Below are 22,365 nucleotides of genomic sequence, written 5' to 3' on the forward strand. Positions count from 1 at the left end.
GAGATGGGCTTCCCTTTTCACTCTTCCTCCTGAGAAATTTCAAGATGTTACTCTTGGTCATTGTAACGTAACTCAGGATTTAATTTTCGACCTGTTTCCTTTTTAGTCTGCCTGTTCCGCTCCACAATCCCCTTCAGATCTTTTTCCTAGTGATAAACAGTTCAGGGCCAGCTGTGGCCATTTGGTTTTAAGTGGAAACTGTCCCTTTAAATTTCAAGGCGATCTGTGCTCATGCGTAGTAGAACCCTCCGGGGTTGGGGGTGGGGTGTCCACTCGCTCAGGCACCCCCCTAGTCACCAGAATGGAGGTGCGCAGACAGCGAGAGACCAATGAACAGATACCAGAAAAAAAAAGAATGTCCACACCTGTATTTCCACAGTTCTGTCAGGCGTCCGTGGCTTCTCTGATCCTTCCCCCACTTCATCTCACCCAACGTGGTGGCTCTGGGAGTAGCTGAGCATCTTGAATTAGAAAGCAATGGATTTCTTGCTTCTGCTACAAATTCCCCTAGCTGTAAGCCTTCCAAGCTTCTAAATATTCCTTATATGTGGTTCAGAGTTCTAGCACCCTCCCCTGAGCCTGCTTGATCCGGTATTCTGTGTTGTTGCTGACGGAGCTCCTCACTGCACTTCCACCCCATCTGCCATCTTGTTTGTTCTCTGTGACATGTATGTTTAAAGATAGTAAAGTTCAGTTACTTTTAGCAATATTTCAAATGATTTCTTCTGATGTCTCTTCTAATAGCTGACATTTTGAGGTGAAAGGTAAACTTGGGGCTCAATACTTTTATTTTTTCACCTATGGAAAATGTTACAACATTTCGCAAAAACAGCTCAAGAACTCAGTTAAAAACACACCTAATCTAGGGTGACTCTTACTGCAGGTGTCTGTTGGAAACATCTCGAATGTTCTCCCCTCAGGCAAACTGCCCTTCCCTACCTACAGTCATGAGACACTTTTTTCAGAAACAGGAAATATGACCAAAAAAAAATTTTTTTTTTAAATGTGCACATCCTCATATATCATTCCCTCCTCTGATAATGAATTTCTGTTCCAATTCTTTGATCGCTTTAACTGTAGGGCAAAACCTTATTGGAGGAACTAATTGGGTTCCTGAAAACTCAACTCAGGTTAAGGTCGACTCTCTGGATCTGGATCCAAATGTGGAGTAAGGGGGTGACGGTTTGATAGCAACCAGTTTTTTTAATAACATTGTTTTTTATAGGGTAAATGAAATGATTACTGATACTGTTCTAACTTGAAATGCTCAGTATTGATTGATTTTTATCAGTCTTTCTCTAAATAGACTGAGTTCTAAAGTATGATGTTCAGAGCAAAAAGAAAAAATGGGTTCACTAGTTTCTCTGGATTCTACTTCCGATTAAAATGGCTTGTAGGCACGAATTTCTGTCTAAAACTCAAAAAGTTTAGCAGGATGATTGTTATGTTTTGTCAAACCTATTCTGACTCAGCAACCCTGTATAGGGTTTCAGAGGAGTGGCTACTAGGCTTGAGCCACCGACCTTGTGGTTAGCAGTCCAGTGCTTATCCTACAGCGCCGCACTAGGACTCCTTAAAAGGAATTGGAGTAGAAATATTCGCAATACCAGGCTAATGTCTAAAATAACTATAAACTTAATATCTGAAAGCTTTGATAATAGTAATAAATAGATATTGTGGGTACCTAAACAGGAGCTCTGGAGCCCTGATGTGGCGCTGTGGGTTAATGCGTGAGACTGCAAAGTCAGTCTGAACTTCAAGATCGGTGGTTCGAGCTCACCAGCTGCTCCTTATAAACCCTATATGGGGTCGCTATGGGTCGGAATCAGCTCGAGGCCACTTAACAAGCAGTTCTGTTAGCATTTACATTTTGTAAACCTCACATTGTATGTGAACATGAACATAGAAACACTAAAACATAAAACTTTTTTTGCTGACACTTAACAAGAAAACTTTCATCATTTAACTCTGTAAGATCCTATTTGGAAATTTAGCCCTTTTCTAGTCACGGTTATTATAACCTTACTTTTATCATTAACATTGTTTGGAAGTTATGCATCTAGACCCATTAACTAGACAATTTAGGAAAAACATGGTTTCTTATACCTAGAAACATGGAACTCTAAAACCACTCATAATATTCTAGTATAAAAACCCAGTTAGCATTTTAATCTCTTCAGTGGTTTATTTCTGTTCATGATTATGGCTTTTTTTAATCACCTGTAATCCGGGAACCTTCCAGAGCTGTGGCAATCTTGATTTTGTCTGGTAGGTTCCAATTTCAAATACCGCTCCTTCTCATCAATTCAGTGTAATCCATCTTCCTGTTGGAAATTTTTGTCAAATGTTTCAGTAGGTCAGCTGAGCATGTCAGTAGAGCAAAAGTTTATCTGTAGATAATAAAAGGTAACGTGGTGGCTAAGTGCCGGGGAGTCAGTTCCAACTCATGGCGAACCCTGTATAGGGTTTCCTAGGCTGTAAATCTTCACAGGAGCAGAAGGCCTCATCTTTTTCTTGCAGAACTGCTCGTACTTTCGAACTTCTGACAGTGAGACTAGCAGCCTGACTCATAACCACTAAGCTACCAGAGCTCCTTAAAAGGTACCCTTGTTGTTGTTGGTAAGTGCCATCGAGTTGATTCTGAGCCATAGTGAGCCTATATAGCGTTTCCAAGGACCGTCTGGTGAGCTTGAACCGCTGACCTTGCAGTCCAGCGCATTAACCCACAGTGCCACACCACGACTCCAAAAGGTATTATGGCTATGGTTAATTTGTAACAACATTTGTAAAGATGCAAGAAAATGGAAATTGCAGGCTAATGTAAAGTCAAATGCAGTTAGCTAAAAGACAGGAATGTTAGAAGAAAATACTTTAAAATACTGTGATTAACCTTTGGAAGTTTTAAATATATTATCAAATTAATATTTTAATTAAATTTGTAGATAAGCAGCTGGATTTAAAATCATTATATTAGTTGATGATAAAAATAACTAAAAGTTTGAAGACATTTAGTAAAAAAAACTTGTCGATAACTGAGCATTTTTTTTATTTTAAGTGTGTCGAGTCAGTTCTGACCCGTAGCGACCCTGTATAAGGTTTCCTAGGAACAGCTGGTGAGCTTGAACTGCCGACCTTGTGATTCAAACTGACTTTGCAGTCCAGCACATTAACCCACAGCATTAGCTTTCTTTAAAAATGCATATGACTTTACAAAATTTAATCTACCCTTGTTTGAAAGTCAGTTTATTTAAAGAATGAATAAAACCTGTAAATTAATAGTTAAAAGGAAATACTGTTATTTTAATGACAAGAAGCCCAGTTCTTTGTTGCATACTGTTAACATTAAAGCTTCTTAAGAGATCAAAAATTATACTACCAAACTTTAATCAGAAGGATATAATTTTGATTGTACCAGAAACTTCTTGTTACTTTTTTAACATTGTTTCAATTGCATGTTCTATAATATAATCCTTTAAATAGAAAAAAAAATGAACACATTAATTCAGAGGAACTCAAATGCATACGTCTTTTCTCTCAAAAGCACGTAAATATTAAATTATAGTAACTATTTGTTAACTTAATTCAATGGTATTAAGTTTACTTAAAGATCTTGAAATTCCACATAAGCTGTAAAGTCTAATCACTGTTGAAATAAAAGATTGTTTGAAATTTTCTGTTAAACTTTTACTTAGAATGTAATTAAGCCTGCTTCCAATGAGTGAACTCTCACTCTTGGGGACCACATGGGTCATGAGACTAAAAATCTCTATGGGCACAAACAACCTTTTTTGCTTTCTTTCTTTTTCACAGTAGTTGGTGGGCTTGAACTGTTGACCTTGTGGTTAATAGCACAATGCTCACCACACCTTCTGCACCAAATTGGAGGGGTATTTTCCCTTAACTTTGACTAAAGTTGTCCTCCCCCACCTCTGGCTCCCAATTAAAAACAAAAACCTAGGTTTACTAATTTTTTTGCATATGTTTAGATTGGCCCAGGTGATTTGGAAAACCGTGGGCTGCCAAATTTCTTTAGGAGAAGCCTTTAGTATATATGGGAAGTCCTGGTGTGGTGCTGTAAGATAAGTGCTGGGTAACAAGGTCCATTCAAACAGTAAGGTTCGTGGTTCAAACTTACCAACTGCTCCTTGGAAACCCTATGCTGGGTTGCTGTGAGTCAGAACTGACTTGATGGCATTTAACAACAACAACTAGTATATCAGGATTAAGGAGAAAAAAATTTGAAGGGCAACTTTATTTTTACAATATCTCATTCATTATTACTTACGAAATTTTTTATTTCAAGTTGTTACAAACACGAAGATGTGTTGAAATGAAAACATTTTTATTAATCTCTATAATACCAAAGGAGTTCTGGTATGGCACTGCAGGATAATGCACTGGACTGCAAGGTCAGTTTGAGCCTCATGATCGACAGTTCAAACCTACCAGCCGCAACTTGGAAACCCTATACCGGATCGCTATGAGTCAGAACTGACTTGCTGGCACTTAACAACAACACTAACAATAATTTCAAAATAACTCATAAGTACAAATGTAGAAAAATAGAGCTAAAAAATTCTTAATACCATCCAGAGACAAAAAGCATATTTTATGAGTTATTGCTTTAGAAAAGTCTTATATATATCAATCAAAGCAAGTTATTTTTTTCCTATAGTGCATTCTTTAAATGAACTGGCTATTGCAAATGAAGCCCATGTAAATTTTATGTAAAATTTAAGAGGGAAACCAGAACCACTGCTTTTAAGAATAAGATTAAACAGACGTATGTTTCCCCCATGATAGTCTATATTGCAACAACATGACATTCTCAACAGTATGTCATAAAACAAAGTAACACACACACACACTTATGAAAGTAGCTATATAATTTTCAAGTTGTTTTACGTAGCTTAACCCATCACAAAGTTACCCAGAATTCTCTAAACCAAACACATGTTTCCCAAACAGGTCAGGAGCTGTTGCCAGTCCCCCGCTGCTAATTTTTCTTGCAAGACTTTGGGTGATGGTGTGGTGCTGTGGGTTAATGCGCCAGACTGCAAAGCCATTAGAACTGCAAGGTCAGCGGTTCAAACTCACTAGCTGCTCCTCAGAAACCCTATATAGGTTCACTATGGGTCGGAACCGACTTAACGGCACTTCAAAACAACAACAACAACCATGACTCACACTGGAATCTGAGGCAGCAAACTTTACCAAAAATTCAGCAACATTGAGTGTCTTAGCACGCAGCCCAAGATCCCTGTGGCTTCCCCACCAAAGTGTGCAAAACAAATGACTCCAAGCTTTCTAAGAAAAATAGAAATATTTTCCTCAAAATGCTGACATGGAATCTCAGAGTTGATATTCTGACCAAAATTGCTTACTAGAAAGCAGATGGGATTTACAAACATAAGCAAAATTTCAGATAAGGAGAAACATGAGACTTAAGATTTAGGGAGTCACAGGAAACCCTAAAACACAGATTCAAAATTCCAGAGTGCTTACCTTGCAGATTTCTCCCAGGGTACTGGAGTGCAGTGGGGCTGAGGTCCCATGGTCCATGGTGGCTCCATACGATAAGCACTGGACTGCAAATCACAAGGGCTGCTGTTTCTGCATGCCCGCCAGTGGCTCTGCAGGAGAAAGATAAGGGTTTCTGCATCCGCAAAGATTTTAACAGCCTCGGAAACCTTATACAAGATGGCTATGCGCCAGAGCCAACTCGATGGCACTTAACAATAACTGTACCCTGGGCCCCCAGAGATCTCACCAAGCAAGATACTTGAAATCTTGACAATCACTACAACATTTGTTACAGGGGAGAAAAGAGACCCTGTCTTCAAATACATAAATATTATGTTGTTGTTACTGTTGTTGAGTCACGTTGAGTTGGTTCCAACTCATAGCGACCCTATCTTAAGGCTTCTAAGGAGTGGTGGAGGTGGGGGGAGGTTGAACCACTGACCTTGCAGTTCAAACAGATCTTGCGACCCAGTGCATTATCCTGCAGTGCTACACCAAGACTAAATAAAAATTTAAAGATAAATACTATAGAGACTCTTTATTAATTCTAAAATGTTAGAGTAAAAACACAAGACAAAGACAAAACATACATCACCCAGACGAGGGATGACTTTCCAAAGTTCCACCGCCACAGGGTGACCTTTTATGAAGGGAACAAAGGGATTTCCTGCCACTGACATCAATTGTATCACGTCGCATGCCAGGCCTATGGAAAGCAGGGGTAAGGAGTGACCATGGAAGGTTTCTGTGAGGACTAGCTGGAGGAAAGTGACCCCAAACCCACTTTTTTCCCCCTAAAAGCTTTTATTATGAATTGAGTGATCGTTTACATGGCAGAACATGAGTTTTGCACTCAACCAATCGTATTTTGTTTCATTGCAAGGATTACAAGTCTCCTGCATGCGCCATGTTGTTGCTGTTAAGTATCGTGGAGTCGGTTCCAACTCATAGCGACCCTGTACAGGGTTTCCGAGACTGTAAATCTTTATGGGAGCAGAAAGCCTCATCTTTCTCCCGCAGAGCAGCTGGTAGTTTCGAACCGCTGACCTTAAGGTTTGCAGCCAGAGCTCCTTACCTAGGACTTTATACCCAGGAATCTTTTTAGGCGGCTGTGGAAGTAAGCAAAATCTTTGCTTCAATGACTTTTACAGTGGTTGCATGTAGATGAGGAAATTGATTCATTTTGTATGTATCAGTTTTTGTACACTACCAACTTACTGATGTCTTTTGTTGACATAGGGTCTTTTTCCATTGCTTTTCTTTGGCTATCCACACATGTAGTCATATAATGTACAAACAGGCATGCATTTGCCTTTCCAACTTTTCATGTCATGTATGTGTTTATTTCTAGATTTTTTTCTTTTTCAATTTTTATTGTAAATTGAGTGAAGGTTTACAGAGATCATCAGTTTTGTACATTCAACAAATCATATACTTAGTGTCATCTCAGTAGTTGTAATCCCCTCAGTATAAAATCTCATGTATTTGTTTGTTTTCTATAACTGTGTGGCTGCTGTGGTCTTTCCCAATAATTTTCAGATCATGTCACCCGTAGCTAATTTATATTATATTTAGTTTGTTGTTAAGTGCCGTCGAGTCGGTTCCAACCCATAGTGACCCTGTATTGGGTTTCTGAGCCATTTGAGGACAAAGGTAACCAATCTAGGGTTTAAGCACCCTGAGCCCCACCCGAGTGACCTGAGGTGGGTTGAAATGAGGAGTACTAAACTGCCTAATAGTAAAGCCTAGATGACTTAGAAGAGACTGCTGGTAAGGTGGATGTCAGAAGCAATTCTGAGGGCCCTGAAGGAAATGAAGAGAGCTGCAACCCTGCTTAGCTGTAACATCGGTTACATGCTCACATGGCACAGACAGCGAGAAGGAAGGAGTGGCAGAGAAATTGCAGCAGCAGAACTAGGAGACCAACACAAGCTGTCCCTGAAGCTATCCCATGGAGCAAGAGAGCCAAGTGCCCTCTGGCCAAGGCTTACTGGTACAGTGAGGTACCTCTGGGCACTTGTCAGGAGAGCTGAAAGGCTTTGTAACCCATGCTCCTGCGGAGCCGAGACCAGACTGGCCTCTTCTAGACGTCCAGGAAGCAGAAGTGAATGAGATAAGGAGCATTGGGAAGTAGAGCTACCTCAGTCTCAAAAGGGCGGAGGAACCCTGATCTCTGGGGCTTCTAAGGGGAGGGCCACTTTCCTAAGTTTCTTTACCAACTCGGTACTGGAGCGTGGAGCTGCCCTTAAAATGGGGCCCAAAGATGAAGGTGTGAAATGTCATGGTAGGGACTGAAAAGAGATGATGGATTTGAAAGAAAGAGATGTTAGGTGGCAGAACCAATAGAATCTAGTTGCCATTGGAGTATCTGCAGAGAGGAAGGGGTAACTCGCAGTCTTCGGGGTTTCAGGCTGAGGAGGCTAAAGTGGCTGTTGGTTCTGTTCAGCAAGATAATATTAAGGTGGAAGAAAATGTAAGAGAGGCAGACAAGGAATTAACTTCACTTTGCATATTTGAGTGTTTAGAGTGAATGCACTAAAAATAATTGGATATGTTCTAGGTTTTTTGTTTTTGAATTGACGTAAAAACATATACAAAGAAAACATTTACAATTGCAACATTTCTTACATATTCGTTGGCACCAGCTACATTCATTATCTTGTGCAACCACCACCTCCGTTTACAGATTTTTCCATTACTCTTAACAGAAATTCAGTGCCCTGAAGCCGCAGTTTCCTCTTTCCTTCTACCTCCCACCCTTCATAACCACTAAAACCCTGGGATCTCCATACATCTGCCTACTTCAGATATTTCCTATAAATGATATCATATATGTCATTTTGTGACTGTTATTTCACTCAGTGTAATGTTTCAGGGTTCATCCATGCATAAGGATTTCATCACTCTATCACTAAGTAATTTTCCATTGTATGTATGGAGCACATTTGATTTAACACCTCATCTGTTGATGGGCATTTCCACGGTTCCCACTGTGGGAATTACTGTAGGATAGAGCTACAGTGAGCATTGGTGTTCAAGTGTTTATTTGCATTTTTGCTTATTTTTCTTGGGTATAAACCTAGCAGTAGAATTATTGGGTCAATATGGAAATTCTATATTTATCAAAAGATGAGGAATTGCCAGTCCAGGAACAGAGGACCCTAGGACCAGCAAGGGCGAAGAGCACAGGCGCAATGCAGGAGACCCTATCCAGAGAAGCAGTGACACTAGAGATGAGGAGGAGAGAGGGAGCGGCTGAGGACTCTAAATTAATGGGAAGAGAGGGACTGAGTGCTGGTGGCCAGGAGGCAGGCTTGCAGAATGTACCCTTATGCCCTTTGGTGGTGTAAATTATTTTATATTCCTGAATGGTTTTGTGTACATCCCCTGAAAAAAAAAAAACAGAGGGAATAGAAGCAAATATTGTTGAATGATGATGCACAGAGGAGATTGTAGATTGTAATCATTGCAATGAAATGATGAGTGTAAAACTAATGTTCTCCCATGTAAACTATCACTCAATTCAAATAAAAAAAAATTATTAGAAAAAAAGATGACCTGCCAGACTTCTCCACGGTGCCTACAGCATGTAACCATCTCACCAATAACGGGTGAGGGTTGTTCCAGTGTCTGCACATCCTCACCAGTACTTTTGGTTTTGTTTTCTGGTCATAGCCATCCTACTGGTATCTCACTGTGTTTGGGGTTCACATTTTCCCTCTTTCTTTTTTACTCAACAAAGGATCTCATTCACTAATTTGATTCTTCACTATTTGACAACTACATTTCATGCAGTTCTCATGGTCCTCTGTTGTTAAGTGCTATGGAGTCAGTTCCGACTCACAGTGATCCTGGGTAAAGTTTCTGAGAAGCAGCTGGTGGGTATGAACTGCTGACTTTGTGGTTTGCTGTCCAGTGCTGATTCTACATCACCACACCAGGAGTCTCTTTAACAAAACGCTGTATGGAATTTTCAGCAGTAAGCATCATCTTGATTTGCACTTTTCTTAATGAATACTAGGAGTCCTGGTGTGGCGCTAAATGATAATGCACTGGATCTCAAGGTCGGCAGTTCAAACCCACCAGCTGCTCCCCAGGGTCGCTATGAGTCGGAACTAACTCATATCTTCTCTATCTTATAGGTTGTTTCTTCACTTTGCTGATAGAAATCCTTTGATGAACAAAAGTTTTCCATTTTGATGAAGTCTAATTTCTCTGTTTTATTTTGTATCGATGAATCCGTTGTCAAAAAGTAGATCCTGAAGTATTAATTAACCTCTGATTTTTCTAAGAGTCTTACGGCTTTAATTCTTACATTGAGGCCATTTGCCCAATTTGAATTCATGTTTATACTGTACGTGAGGTGCGGGTCCAGCTTCTTTTGTGGAGTTCTAATTGTGCCCACATCGTTTATGGAACAGACTCTTCTTTTCCTGTTGAATAGACTCAGCATCCTTGTCAACAATCAGCTGAACATAGATGTAGAGGTCTAGTTTTGGTCCGTAAATTCTACTCTACTGCTGTATAGGTCTGTCTTTATAACAGTATCAGACTATTTTCATTACTGTAGCTTTTTAGTAGGTTTTTAATAAAGTGGTTGGTAATATACATCACAAACTCATTAAATAACTATGAATGCCATAGAAGAGAGTCCTGTGGATTCTTTTAGTAGCACTAAGAAAAGAGCGAAAAGAAACAGCACGCCTCTGACCATATTGATACTTTTAACATTAAGGAAGGTCCAAAAGAAAAGTCAGCTGTGATGTAGTGTTAATGATAAATAAGAGTTTGAATGTTAACAATTTAGTGTTTTGAAGTTTCTTTGTTTCCATTGTGGATATTTTGGGGGGAGTTTACACTAGTGTTTACATTTTATAACTAAGAAAATTTCTTGTTATGTAAAACGAATGAAGATGTATACTCAATCTGAAACTTTAAAAATATATAAAATATGTTCTTTATTTTTCTTCTAGTTACGATTTCTGGAACTGGAGAAAACGGTAAGGCTCTTTTAGTCTCCTTTTTCATGGGTTATTTATGGTGTCCTAGGAGTCCTGGTGTGGCGCTGTGGGTTAATGCGCCGGCCTGCAAAGCCATTTGAATTGCAAGGTCAGCTGTTCAAGCAAACCAATTGATCCTCGGAAACCCTATATAGGGTCGCTATGGGTCCGAAGCAACTCAACGGTACTTAATAATAACAACAATTGCCACCCACATACTTTTAATTTATTCATCAGTGCCTGTATTTTTGTTTTTCAGGAAGAAAATACCTATCTTTAAAATTTAAATCATTGAAAGAAGTAGTATTACTTTTATTTTCATACAACGCATGTATTCTTATTGTGTTTTTTGTAAATTGAAATAGCAATTATTTTGTGATGTATCTGTCACAATTTCTGTGTTTTACACACTTCAGGTCTCCTTATAGTAATTCGTAGTGGCTTCGCATATATTAGAGGGAAGGGATTGTTTTTCTTAGAAAACCTTAACAGTTTAATGTGGTTAAATCATTCATGCATATATATTTCCAGGATGTGCACATTTTATTGATTCCTGCTTTTACATTTGTTTAAAGTAACACTTTACTAATTACAGCATTAAATAAAATAACCATAATATGTAAGTTGTACTGTTCATTTGGAAAGGGAATTAAAGATTTTACAACAATTTAGTCAAAAAAAGCTTATGCCTAGAAGGAAATTCTTCTCTTCCACATGTATAAAAAGAAATTTTAGACGTCTGTTGAGATTGGATTTAAAATATAAAACCCAATTTTATATACAAAAATCCAGAGAATTTCTAAAAGAGTTGGAAAATATAACTGAGTATTTATCCCTGTTGTTGGAGATAAATAAGCAGTAAGCATGTAACTCTCAAGTTGCCTTGAGATGGAATGAATTTGATGACAGTTAATTTTTTGTACCTTCTATCATTGTCTCTCTCTTGTTTTATAAACTTGTCATTGTGAAGTGAGTGAAGGTTTACAGAGTAGAGCATCAGTTGTACAGCCAACAAATCACACACTTTGTGTCATCTCAATGATTGCAACCCCCTCCATGGAACAGTGTTTTAGTCCACTTCCTCCCTGCGGGTCCTATTTTCATTCCGCTCTCCTTCCCTACCCTTCGTAACCTTGTCTCCAGGTAAATGGTGCCCATTTGATCTTGAATGGTTGACCATTCATTCCATGGTGAACCTACCTCACTAGTGTTGTTGTGCCTCCTCTATGCCTAGCCACCACTTGCTGAGTTCTGTTCCAGACGTGCAGCGTGGCCAAGGCCATAGTCTCGGATTCCTCCAATCTCTTTCTGACCAGTAAACCCAGTTGCTATATAATTTTTGTATAGTTTTGTTTCACATTATCTCCCACTCTATCCAGGACCTTTTGTTGTGATCCCTTTCAGAGCAGTTAATATTATTATCTCTTTTTACCATGCTGTTTCAGAGATTTGTTTGATGAAGGCTTTTGTGTTTGCTTGTTTGTTTCTTACAGAAGTATTGTTAAGTGATGTTTAAATGCAGACTTTTTGATTTATATGTACGTATGGGTTATTTTCTTCTTTCTGATTTGCAGTGTAGATGGTTTAAGATTAAGTTTTTCAATATTACTTGTATAACCCATAATATATAGCATGTCTGGATAATCAGAAAGTTTGCCAATTAGCAATCATATTATTTTAAACTTGGTTAAAAGCAATGTCTCTTCTATTACTCTTGGCTAAGTTAAATGTATTGATTGTTGTCGTTAAGTGCTGTCAAGTTGATTCCGACCCATAGCGACCCTGTATAGCGTTTCCGAGGAGTGGCTAGTGAGCTTGAACTGCCAATCTTGCATTTCAGATAACTTTGCAGTCCAGCGTATTAACTCACAGCGCAACACCAGGACTCCAAATAATGATTAACCACCTGGTGTGGCGCTGTGGGCTAATGCATCAGACTGCAAAGTCATTTGAACTGCAAGGTCGGTGGTTGAAGCTTACCAGCCGCTCCTTGGAAATCCTATACAGGATCGCTATGGGTCGCAATCGACTCGACAGCACTTAACAACAACAAGTACTTACTATGTTTGCAACGTTGTTGTAAGAGCTTAATTTTACTTATTTTCTTTGTTGACCTGAGAGTCAAGGTATTTTAAAGGTATTTTGTTTTTATTTTCATAGAAAACAAAATGATTGTAAAAACGTATTAAATATTTCAAAAATATTCTTAGAGTATACTGTTTTACATCCTGGCCTTGTTGTTAAGTGCCTTTGAGTTGGTTTCGACTCACAGTGACCCTGCATAGGATTTCCGAAGCTTTAAAATCTTCATGGGAACAGAAAGCCTCATCTTTCTCCAGCACACTGTAGCCTTTGATGTCAATAGTTAAATGATTAAGAAGTGTAAAGTAGCTCAAGGTGATCATTTATCTCAGAGCTACACGAGAGTATAGATGAGATTGCAAACTTGACTGAAGCTAGGGACTAAGCTAGAACGGAAGTGAGCTGGGTTGAAGGTCCTGTTGCAGACCCACCTCCATGTTGGCATGGCAACAGGAGAGCAGTGGGGACTGAGCCTCCAACAGACTTTGCCAAAGGAAAAATAAAAGGGAGAGGCTGGCGTTCCCCTTTACATTTTAGCATTTTCTAATAATCCTTAGTCACTTTTTCCTCACTTTCACTTGTGAGGAAAGATACCGGGAAATGGTGAACTGATTTGACCTTAGGTTTGAGTCATTACTTACCACCAAATTAAACCTGTTGTTGTCAAGCTGAATCCAATTCCTGGCAACCCATGTGTGCCCCGAGTGGAACTGGGCTTCAGAGGGTTTTCAGGGGTTGGGATCTTAGAAAGAGATCATCAGGCCTTTCTTGTGAGGTCCCACCAGGTGGACTCAAACCATCAACCCTTTGGTTAATAGCCAAGCGTATTAACTGTTTGCATCACCCAGAAACTCCTAGCAGCACATTACTCTCCTTGTAATCTGGTTCCGTTTTTAATAATCCATTAAAACAGATGTGGCAAAGGCCATTTGTTATCTTTTAGTCTACATTCTTATTCTATCCACACAGCATTCGATACAATGATTCACCCTTTATAGTCATTCCCATTAACCCTGACGACCACCAGCTGCTCCTCAGAAACCCTATACAGGGTCACCATGAGTCAGAACAGACTCACTTGATGGCACTTAACAACAACTAAAATTTTACATTTTAAAAATATAAATTTGCATTTTTAATGCAAATACTACTAATTAGAAGATTTCATTTTAAAATGCACATTTTAAGCTTACTTAAAACTACCCATAATTCTACTATCTTAGCATATCAGTCTTTTGCTTCCGGCTGTGGACATTTCTAGAGAAATGAAAACTGTAATCTGTACAAGGTCCAACATGATTGGAGAGAGGTCAGAGAAAAGGTTACTATTGGGCCATGGAGCTGTGGGAGTGAGCTTCCATGTCAGATGCAAAAAAAAAATTAAGTTGGGGTCTATATAAGGAGCCTGGTAGTGCAGTGCTGAAGCACTTGACTGCTGATCAAAAGGTTGGTGGTTTGAACCTACCAGCTGCTCAGTGGGAGAAACATGAGGCAGTCTGCCTCCAGAAAGATTGCAGCCTTGGAAACCCAACGGGACCGTTCTACTCTGTCTCACACGGGGGCAGAGTTGGAAATGACCATCAGCAGTGGAGTTGTTATGACATTCCTTTGACTTGTTCTACATAATCTATCGTTTAACGTCGGAACCAACTCCACGGCACATAACAACAACAATGAGGGAATATACTATTTCAGGAACATTTTGTCTAAAGGAAAGGAGAAATAATAGGATACCTTGTGAAGAAGTTATGGCTGAAGGAGATCTTTGTTTGAAAGAAAGCATGTTTGTAGGCTGAAGAGAAGGCGCCAGTGGAGAAGAGGAGAAGAAAAGGCTAAGTGGTACAAAGGCACTAAGTGAATGGCAGCAGTGTGCAGGGCAGAGGAAGCGAGGAACTGGAAGGAAAAGCACTGATGTGAGGCTGATCTCAGATAGTAGGAGGCTAAGAGAAGGACAACTAAGTGAACATGAAGAAAAATCTTAAGGCAAGGAAAGGAATCTGAAAAGTTAATAGTCAAGTCAGAAGTGATATTTCCTAAGAGATCAGTTAGGGCCGGGATTAGAAGTTTAAGATTAAGGGACAGGCCTAACACAGTTTCTGAGGGAAATAAGGTAGAGATTCAACTAGGAGTGAGCCATGACTTGTTAATGAAAAGGGGAAATTCTAGTATGTGCTCAGTGCTGGGCTTTATAAGGGACGTCAGTTCAGCCTCATTTTAGGACTTTTCCCCAATAATTCTAGTGACCATAGGAAAGAGGGGGAGTGGAGGACGTAAGTTCTGCCCAGATTTAAGTGCAGTTTGTCATACTGTGACACTTTGCATATTGCTGTCATGCTAGAAACTCTGTCATCTGCACTTGAGATCCCAGAAGGGCCCTCCATGGGGGATAGGTTTCAGTGGGGCTTCTAGAATAAGACGAACTAGGAAACAGCCTGATGTTCTGCTTCAGAAGGTTAACCAATGAAAACCTTGTGGAGAACAACATAACATTATCCAGTGTTATCCACAAGGTTTTCATTGGTGAATTTTCCAATATAGTGCTGGAGCATGAGACCCTCAGGTTGGAAGGTACCCACAATACGACGCAATAGCCTCAACAATGGGCTCAAATATGTCAGATCAGGGAGCTTGGATTTCAGTCTGTGATATACACAAGGTTGCTGTGAGTTGGCACCAACTCATTGACAGCCAACAACAAGGTACCTGTGATAAAAGATCAAGAGAGAATCAAAGATGATAATGATCCCATTGAGTGGCCCATGGAGGAATGAACATTTGATCTGAAAACTTTACAAGTGAGTAAAATTTTCAGACATTTGTGCTTTTGTTTTGTTTCCTTCCGTGTGTTTGTGCTGTTGCATTCCAAAGTGAAGAAGAGCTTCAGCACCTTGTAGAGAATTCTTGCTTCTTGGGGAAATCAGACCACTTCTTCTAAATAGGGAAACCACACAATGTGACAGAAAGCATTATGTTGTATCAGTGGTTAACATTTGGAGGTGAAAGATGTTGCAATGTTCTATTAATCCCTTTAGGGAACAGTTATTTCTTGTTAGCATATGTTGAATTTAAAATACCATTTTGAGCTCTTCAGATTCACTCGGTATTCATGGCTGTCGTGACTTCCTTCTTTGACAGTTGTTTGGATTTTAATGTGTATAATAATGGATTCTATCATAAATAATCTAAGGGCATATTTGAAGTCTAACTTTTAGGGAGTGTTTGACGTAAGAAAAAGTAAAGGAAGTGTTTTAACTTTTAAAATCCCTAGGAACTTAATAAAGTTAAAACTCATGTCAGACAGCCGGTGGCCCTTAAATGCAGAAGCAGTAATGTTACGTCATGTAGATACATGAGTTGATATTGGTGATGTTTTCACAGGTTTTAATGAAATTTCTGGTTGGACTAAGCCTCCTGAACCTAATAATCGTGTTTTAATGTATGACTTTATCCTGTTTTCACCTGGACTCAATGAAATGTTATCTGTTTTTATTTACCAGGAAAGGCCGTTGTCTACCTTGTGGCTTTCCATCTGTTCTTTGTCATGTTTGTATGGTCCTATTGGATGACAATTTTCACATCTCCCGCTTCCCCCTCCAAAGAGGTAAATTTCGTGTGGATAAATTACCAGATGCTTTAACTGATTATGGCATTGTTTTCCCTTGTGTTACCTTTGTTGAAACTTTTACATAATGCATTTGTTTGTTTCCATTCATGAAAATGTGCGTTAATATCACATCACTAGCCAGTTTTCAGACATAACCTGTTAATGTATCATAATCAATATCAGTGCCTAAAATTTAGCCGCTCTGATACTTTTTTTTGCCATGGTATGTTTTCTTAAAGACAACTTTATATAACTGCACTAAAATGTCTTAAGGAACAGAATTGAATTACCAACTGACTTTTTTAGAACTTACTGTTTAGAAGCATGATGTTTGTATATTCTCAGATCTGAAAAAATTCATTTCAACTAAAAAAGTGTCTTGGTTGTAGACACTTTTTTAGTTGAAATGAATTTGTTCATTTACTAGCTTATTGCCTGTTATTCCTTGATAAGACTAGTGTTTCTTCTGTTTGGAAAAGAATGTGGGTAACGTTTACATGCAGTAAAGTTTTAAGACCAGTATTTCTCTTTGACCTTGACATAGACAGAATTTGTCCTTCCCCTACAGTTGAGTACAGCAAACCCTTAAGAATATAGTCTCCAGAGATAGGATTGTCTCTTGAGTCTGATCTGCTCTAAGACATTACCTATCTCTCTGACGCTCGGTTTTCTCATCTGAAAATGAAGTTAGCAATAGTGCCTGTCTCTGTGGAATGTCTAGGAGGACTCAGCGATATTTAGCCATGTGTGAAAGCAGCTCTGGTAGCGCAGTGGTTACAAGTCGGGCTGCTAAACTCAAGGTCATCAGTTTGAAAATACCTGCAGTTCTGCAGAAGAAAGATGAGGCTTTCTGCTCCTGTAAAGATTTATAGCCTCGGAAACCCTGTAGGATTGCTATGAGTCAGAACCAACTCCACGGCACACCACCACCACTACCACCATTACCGTATGGTACGTATAGTTGAAGGAATCCTGGTGGCCTGGTGGCTACAGAGCTTAGCTGCTAATAGAAAGGTTGGCTATTTGGACCCTCCAGCCATTTCACTGAAGAAAAATCTGACCGTCGACTTTGTTCCCACAAAGATTTGTATTCTCATTTTTTATTGTGAATTGGGTGAAAGGTTACAGAGGAAATCTGTTTTCTTTTCAACAATTCACACACGTTTTGTTTCATCTCATTGATTGCAGTCTTCACATTGGAACATCATTTATCCCACTCCCTCCCTGTGTTTCCCGTTTCCACTCCTTTTTCTTTCCTTCTGAACATTGTCCTTTGGTCAACGCTGCCCTTTTGATTATTAATTACTCCAGGAGTGTGTACCTCCGTAGTGGTATTGTTCCCCTTATAGATCTGTTTATTATTTGGCTGAAAATTGAGCCATAGGAGTGAATTCAGTTCTGGGCCAGAAGCGTGGCGAAGGGCCGTGGTCTCAGGAAGATTTACAGGTGCAGCTCTTCTGCTCCTCTGTCCTAATCGTATAGGATTACTATGAATGGGAATCAACTCAACAACAGGGGATTTTGAGACACACTCAAATGTTAGGTGATGATTGAGGTGCTGATATAATTCTTTATCTTCATATTAAATTCATCAAAATGTGTTCAAAATTACAGACCATATCATTGAGAGTTATGCTTAACTTTTTAATGACCGTATATACTGTACAGGGTCGCTATGAGTCGGAACCGACTCCACGGCACATAACAACAACAACAATGTGAACATATAGCAGGTGTACAGTCACACTGAATTTTCATAAATTCAACATGCATGTGCAACTGTGTAACCAGCACCCAGTTCAAGAAACAGAATGTTACTCTTACCCTGTAAGCCTCTTGGTGCTGCTTCAGTTTACTCCACTCATAAGAAACTGTGTCCTGCCTCCTAGCAGCACAGATCTGCCTGATTGTAAATGGGGTCATATGTACAAATGTTTGTGTGTCTGCCTTTCATGAACATTCTGTTTTTGAGCTTCATCCATGTTGCTTAATTACCTGGTCACCTTGGGTGACTTGGGTGCTTGGGTAGTCTTCAGTTTAGTCCTATTATGCATAGGACTGCTGGAAACATTCTAGAGTGTGTCTTTGGGGGAACATATATATACATGCAGTTTGTTTGGGTCAATGTCTTCAAGTGGAGATGGATGGCTGAATCTCTTGTTACTTGTAAATTCAGCAATAGTCGATTGTGCCAAATCATCTTTGCATTTTTTCTGTTGGGTGCTTTTGTTTCAAGGGGTAGAGTAAACCAAGAAGGCAAACTAAGTGTTTCTTGATGTATTCTTCAGACCATTCGATGATCTGTCAACACCTCTAAAGTTATACTGCAAATTACCATCCATTTCTTAATGTCTAAACTGAAAAAGCCCTAACTCCACATCATACTGTGTGAGTTTTCTTCTCTGCCAAAAACAGTTGCAGAGATGGGTTCCTGTGTTCAGTGAAGAAGAGCTTTCTGACGGGTTAGAAGTCTTGTACAATAGGATGGCCCATTTTTCAATTTAGGAAAGTATTTAAACCTCTGAAAGTATTCCAGATGATGTGGCTTTGTCGGAACTGAAAATCTCTGCCTCTGCTACGTTACCTGCTAGGTCACTCAACCTCTGCTGTCTGCCCCGACTCAAAAACAGTGTAGTGTCCAGTTCCTTCTGCCCTCTTCATCTGCCCTCGTTGCTGTGTATCCTTTCTAAGTAATTGGGGATTTCTTGTACCATCAGAATCTGATTGGGGGAGCCATGCTGTAAGCCAGGTAGTACAAATAGCTAGACTTCCCTTACTGAAGTGTGGTCTTTGGGACAGGTGAGAGGAAGAGCCTGTAACAAGCAGAAGCATTGAGCCAGGTTAACACTATACCGCTGGGCTGAAAACACTTGGTGTCAGCAGTGCACGGATGACCTGCTCTTCGTATCAGCTCTGTCAGTAACTATGCAATCGAAAAATCCCATAAACCTCTTGGTGCCAACTCCAGACTCCGTCTTCTGGGCCAGGCTGTCACCTTGTTTGTACCAGAGTGTTATTAAACTAGTACTGTTACTGAGAACAAAGTAACACAACTATGTGAAGTTTGCATAGTTAAGTTAGATGGGCCAAAGAACTCCCCAAATGGGCAAAATAACATTCCATTGATGAATCCTTAGGCCTTCTCAAGCAGAATTTAATCAGTAATAAATATTGAAGAACATGATCAAGAACAAATCTCAAACTACTCTTAGGTTAAAAAAAAAATCTGCGGAATGAAGACATGATGTCACATGGATTCAGGCAGAACACTTGAGAGTCCGTGGACTGCTGGGGCGGCGTGGAAAGGCAGCAGCTGCATGAGTGGTTTCATAGAGAAAGTTCCAGAGAAGGAGCAGAAGCTGGCCATCTGGTGGGAACGCACACTAAGAAATGAAACTGAAAATGACTCCAAGAAGAAATCCCTCCCTGAAAAAGGAGACTACGCTTGCCTTGACTATCCTCGATAATTCTGGAAGCAGCAATTCTATCTATCAGTTATGGTGAGAGTTAAAACCAAGTAGTAAAGAATGACCTGTGGAAGAATTTCAAATTCTCATAGACTCTGGACTTCTCCAGAGCCATGGAAGCTAGCATAATCCCGCAACTATTGTCCGGAGATCATCTTGAAAACATAAACCAGTAATATTCCCTGAAGTCTTATCAAAACCAAACTTGTCTTGAGAAGTCTAGCTAAACAAGTAAAAACTACCTGCCTTGAGCATCGTATGCTCTTAGGACCTTATCTATGTGGGATCAAAGTGACAACAGTAACTCCAGAGATTCCATAGACACCCTCGGGGACAGTGGGTTGGTGTTCATGGGGGAGGACACTTGCACAACTCGAAGAATGTCCTTACTGTCACTGAATTGTACCTGGAGAAAACTGATGAACTGGTGTCCGTTTTGCCTTGTGCATTTTCAAGGACAGCAACAAAATAAGATTTAAAAGAAGAATGAGTCAGGGAAACATTTGACCGGAAAAATAGTGGGATCCCTGCTTGGGGTTTATCCTGTTACCCAGAAGCACATGAATCTTTGGACATCCTGTCAACATCAATCATCTCTTGGCAGTAGCCTTCCAATGCCAAAAATTTCCATAATAGCTAGTATATGTAGGCTTTTTCGATGGAGGAATTTAATCTTATTGTGAAGTAAAACAAATATACAAAAATATTTAGTTGATGGTCTTAAGTTTGCTATCATAAAACAAAATATTTTTGTTTTCTGTTTTGGGTAAAATTTTTTCTGATTGTAGTGGTAATAGCTGCATGGGATGAAAAATTGATAGTTCTCTCTGTTTTTATAGTTCTACTTATCTAATTCTGAAAAGGAACGTTATGAAAAGGAATTCAGCCAAGAAAGACAACAAGAAATTTTGAGAAGAGCAGCAAGGGACTTACCTATCTATACCACGTCAGCTTCAAGGAGTAAGGGCTGCAGTCTGACGCTTTCCCTTTTTACATATGGTTTTCTAAATATATGCATTTCTGCCATGCTATAGTTGTATGGTTTTATTATTGAATGGGTACTATGATTGCCACAGATAATATCTGCAGAAACAAAATTTTCCTGCCTCATGCATCTTTTAGGTTATTTCAGATACAGGTATGTAAATATGAGGGTTGATCAGAAACTATTGCTACAGAATCATAAAAATATTTATTATTAAACAAAAATATCAAAATGTGGAAGCTATTGTTTCTCGATATTGCCTCCCTGTAGGTCTCTATATAGGTAGTCTGAGATGTTCTTAAGTGACTCACCTTAATGTAAGAGTCTCTTCCCTGCATACTCTTTGTTTTCTTTAAAAAACAAAAAAAAACAAGCAATAATAACTCATCCTTCTAAACTAAAACTTTCAAGTATTATTCTAAGCAAACCATCATTTGGAAAGTCTGGCTTGACTGTAAATATTGTGAGTGATGCCTGGATGATAAAGAAATATACCTATTCAGGAACATGTTAACTTAGAAGGAGGAAAAGCAAACGACAAGGAAAAGAAATGTATTTAAGATCATTTGTTTGCTTGGACTCCGCTCTTTCATTTGAAAAGTGTTGGAGGGAGCTGCATTTCTGAGGATCTTTCCTCTCTTGACATTTTGATTTGAAACTCTCTCCAGTACATTTTGGTACTACTTAAAAATGATTTGTTGTCAGTTTCCAGAGTTGTTTATAAAAGAAATGAAAAGCAAGTTATAGTGAAGATTGTTATGCTGATTCATACTTGAACAACTTCCTTTTAATCCTTGAATGTAGCTATCAGATACTGTGAAAGATGTCAGGTGATTAAACCGGATCGTGCGCACCACTGCTCCGCATGTGACGTGTAAGTGTGACTCATTCGTTATTAAACCCAGAGCGGGGATTGGAAGGACAAGGGATGTATTCTATAATTTATAGTTAACAAACCCTCCTCTCCCATTACTTGCTATGCATAAAGTGCCAACAGACTATTCATACAGGCAAGGACATACCCAAAAGAAATCTCTGAGAACAGTTCCTTGCACTCATTGATAGATTTTTCTTCTACTTTATGTATTCTTCCTACGCATACTCTCTTACCTGGGTTTAATAGAGAATCTACTCCTTGAACACATATGCACACTTTAATACCTTGTAAGAAGGTAGTGTTTGGGAATCCTAATTAGTCTTTGGTTGTTAGTTAGACAAACTACTTAATCTTCTAGGCATTCATTACTCATATTTGTTGTAGTATCTAAGATGATCGTGGCTTAAATTTATATCAACACAAATACGGAATTACATATACTTGAAGTGGCAAATTTTACAGGGTTTTCCTACCTCACCCCCCAACTCCTCATAATGAAAGTATGTTGTTGTTGTTAAGTGTCGTCGCGTCGTTTCCGACTCATAATGACCTCTATAGGGTTTCTGAGGAGCGGCTGGTAAACTTGAACCACTGACCTTGTGGTTCAAACCGACTTTGCAGTCCAGCACATTAACCCGCATAACATTGGTTAAATTTTATAAAATATGAAGGGAAACCCATCTACATTCCCATCACTGTTCCTAGTGTGATAGACTTGCTTCTATAGTTTTTATAAAATATGAAGGGAAACCCATCTACATTCCCATCACTGTTCCTAGTGTGATAGACTTGCTTCTATAGTTTTCATAAAATATGAAGGGAAACCC

General features: G+C 39.2%; 1 protein-coding gene across 2 annotated transcripts in view; it reads left to right on the top strand.

Moving 5' to 3' along the window:
* ZDHHC20 (zinc finger, DHHC-type containing 20) overlaps window positions 1-22,365 on the top strand; it is an 80,293-nt gene that overhangs the window by 41,807 nt on the left and 16,121 nt on the right. For both annotated transcript variants that reach the window (XM_006831960.1, XM_006831959.1), the window contains exons 2-5: window positions 10,497-10,523; window positions 16,103-16,206; window positions 20,516-20,636; window positions 21,466-21,535. In XM_006831960.1, the coding sequence (XP_006832023.1) occupies window positions 10,497-10,523; window positions 16,103-16,206; window positions 20,516-20,636; window positions 21,466-21,535 (322 nt within the window). The remainder of the gene's footprint in view (window positions 1-10,496; window positions 10,524-16,102; window positions 16,207-20,515; window positions 20,637-21,465; window positions 21,536-22,365) is intronic.

This window comes from Chrysochloris asiatica, unplaced genomic scaffold (assembly GCF_000296735.1).
Source record: "Chrysochloris asiatica unplaced genomic scaffold, ChrAsi1.0 scaffold00005, whole genome shotgun sequence".
Taxonomy (NCBI): domain Eukaryota; kingdom Metazoa; phylum Chordata; class Mammalia; order Afrosoricida; family Chrysochloridae; genus Chrysochloris; species Chrysochloris asiatica.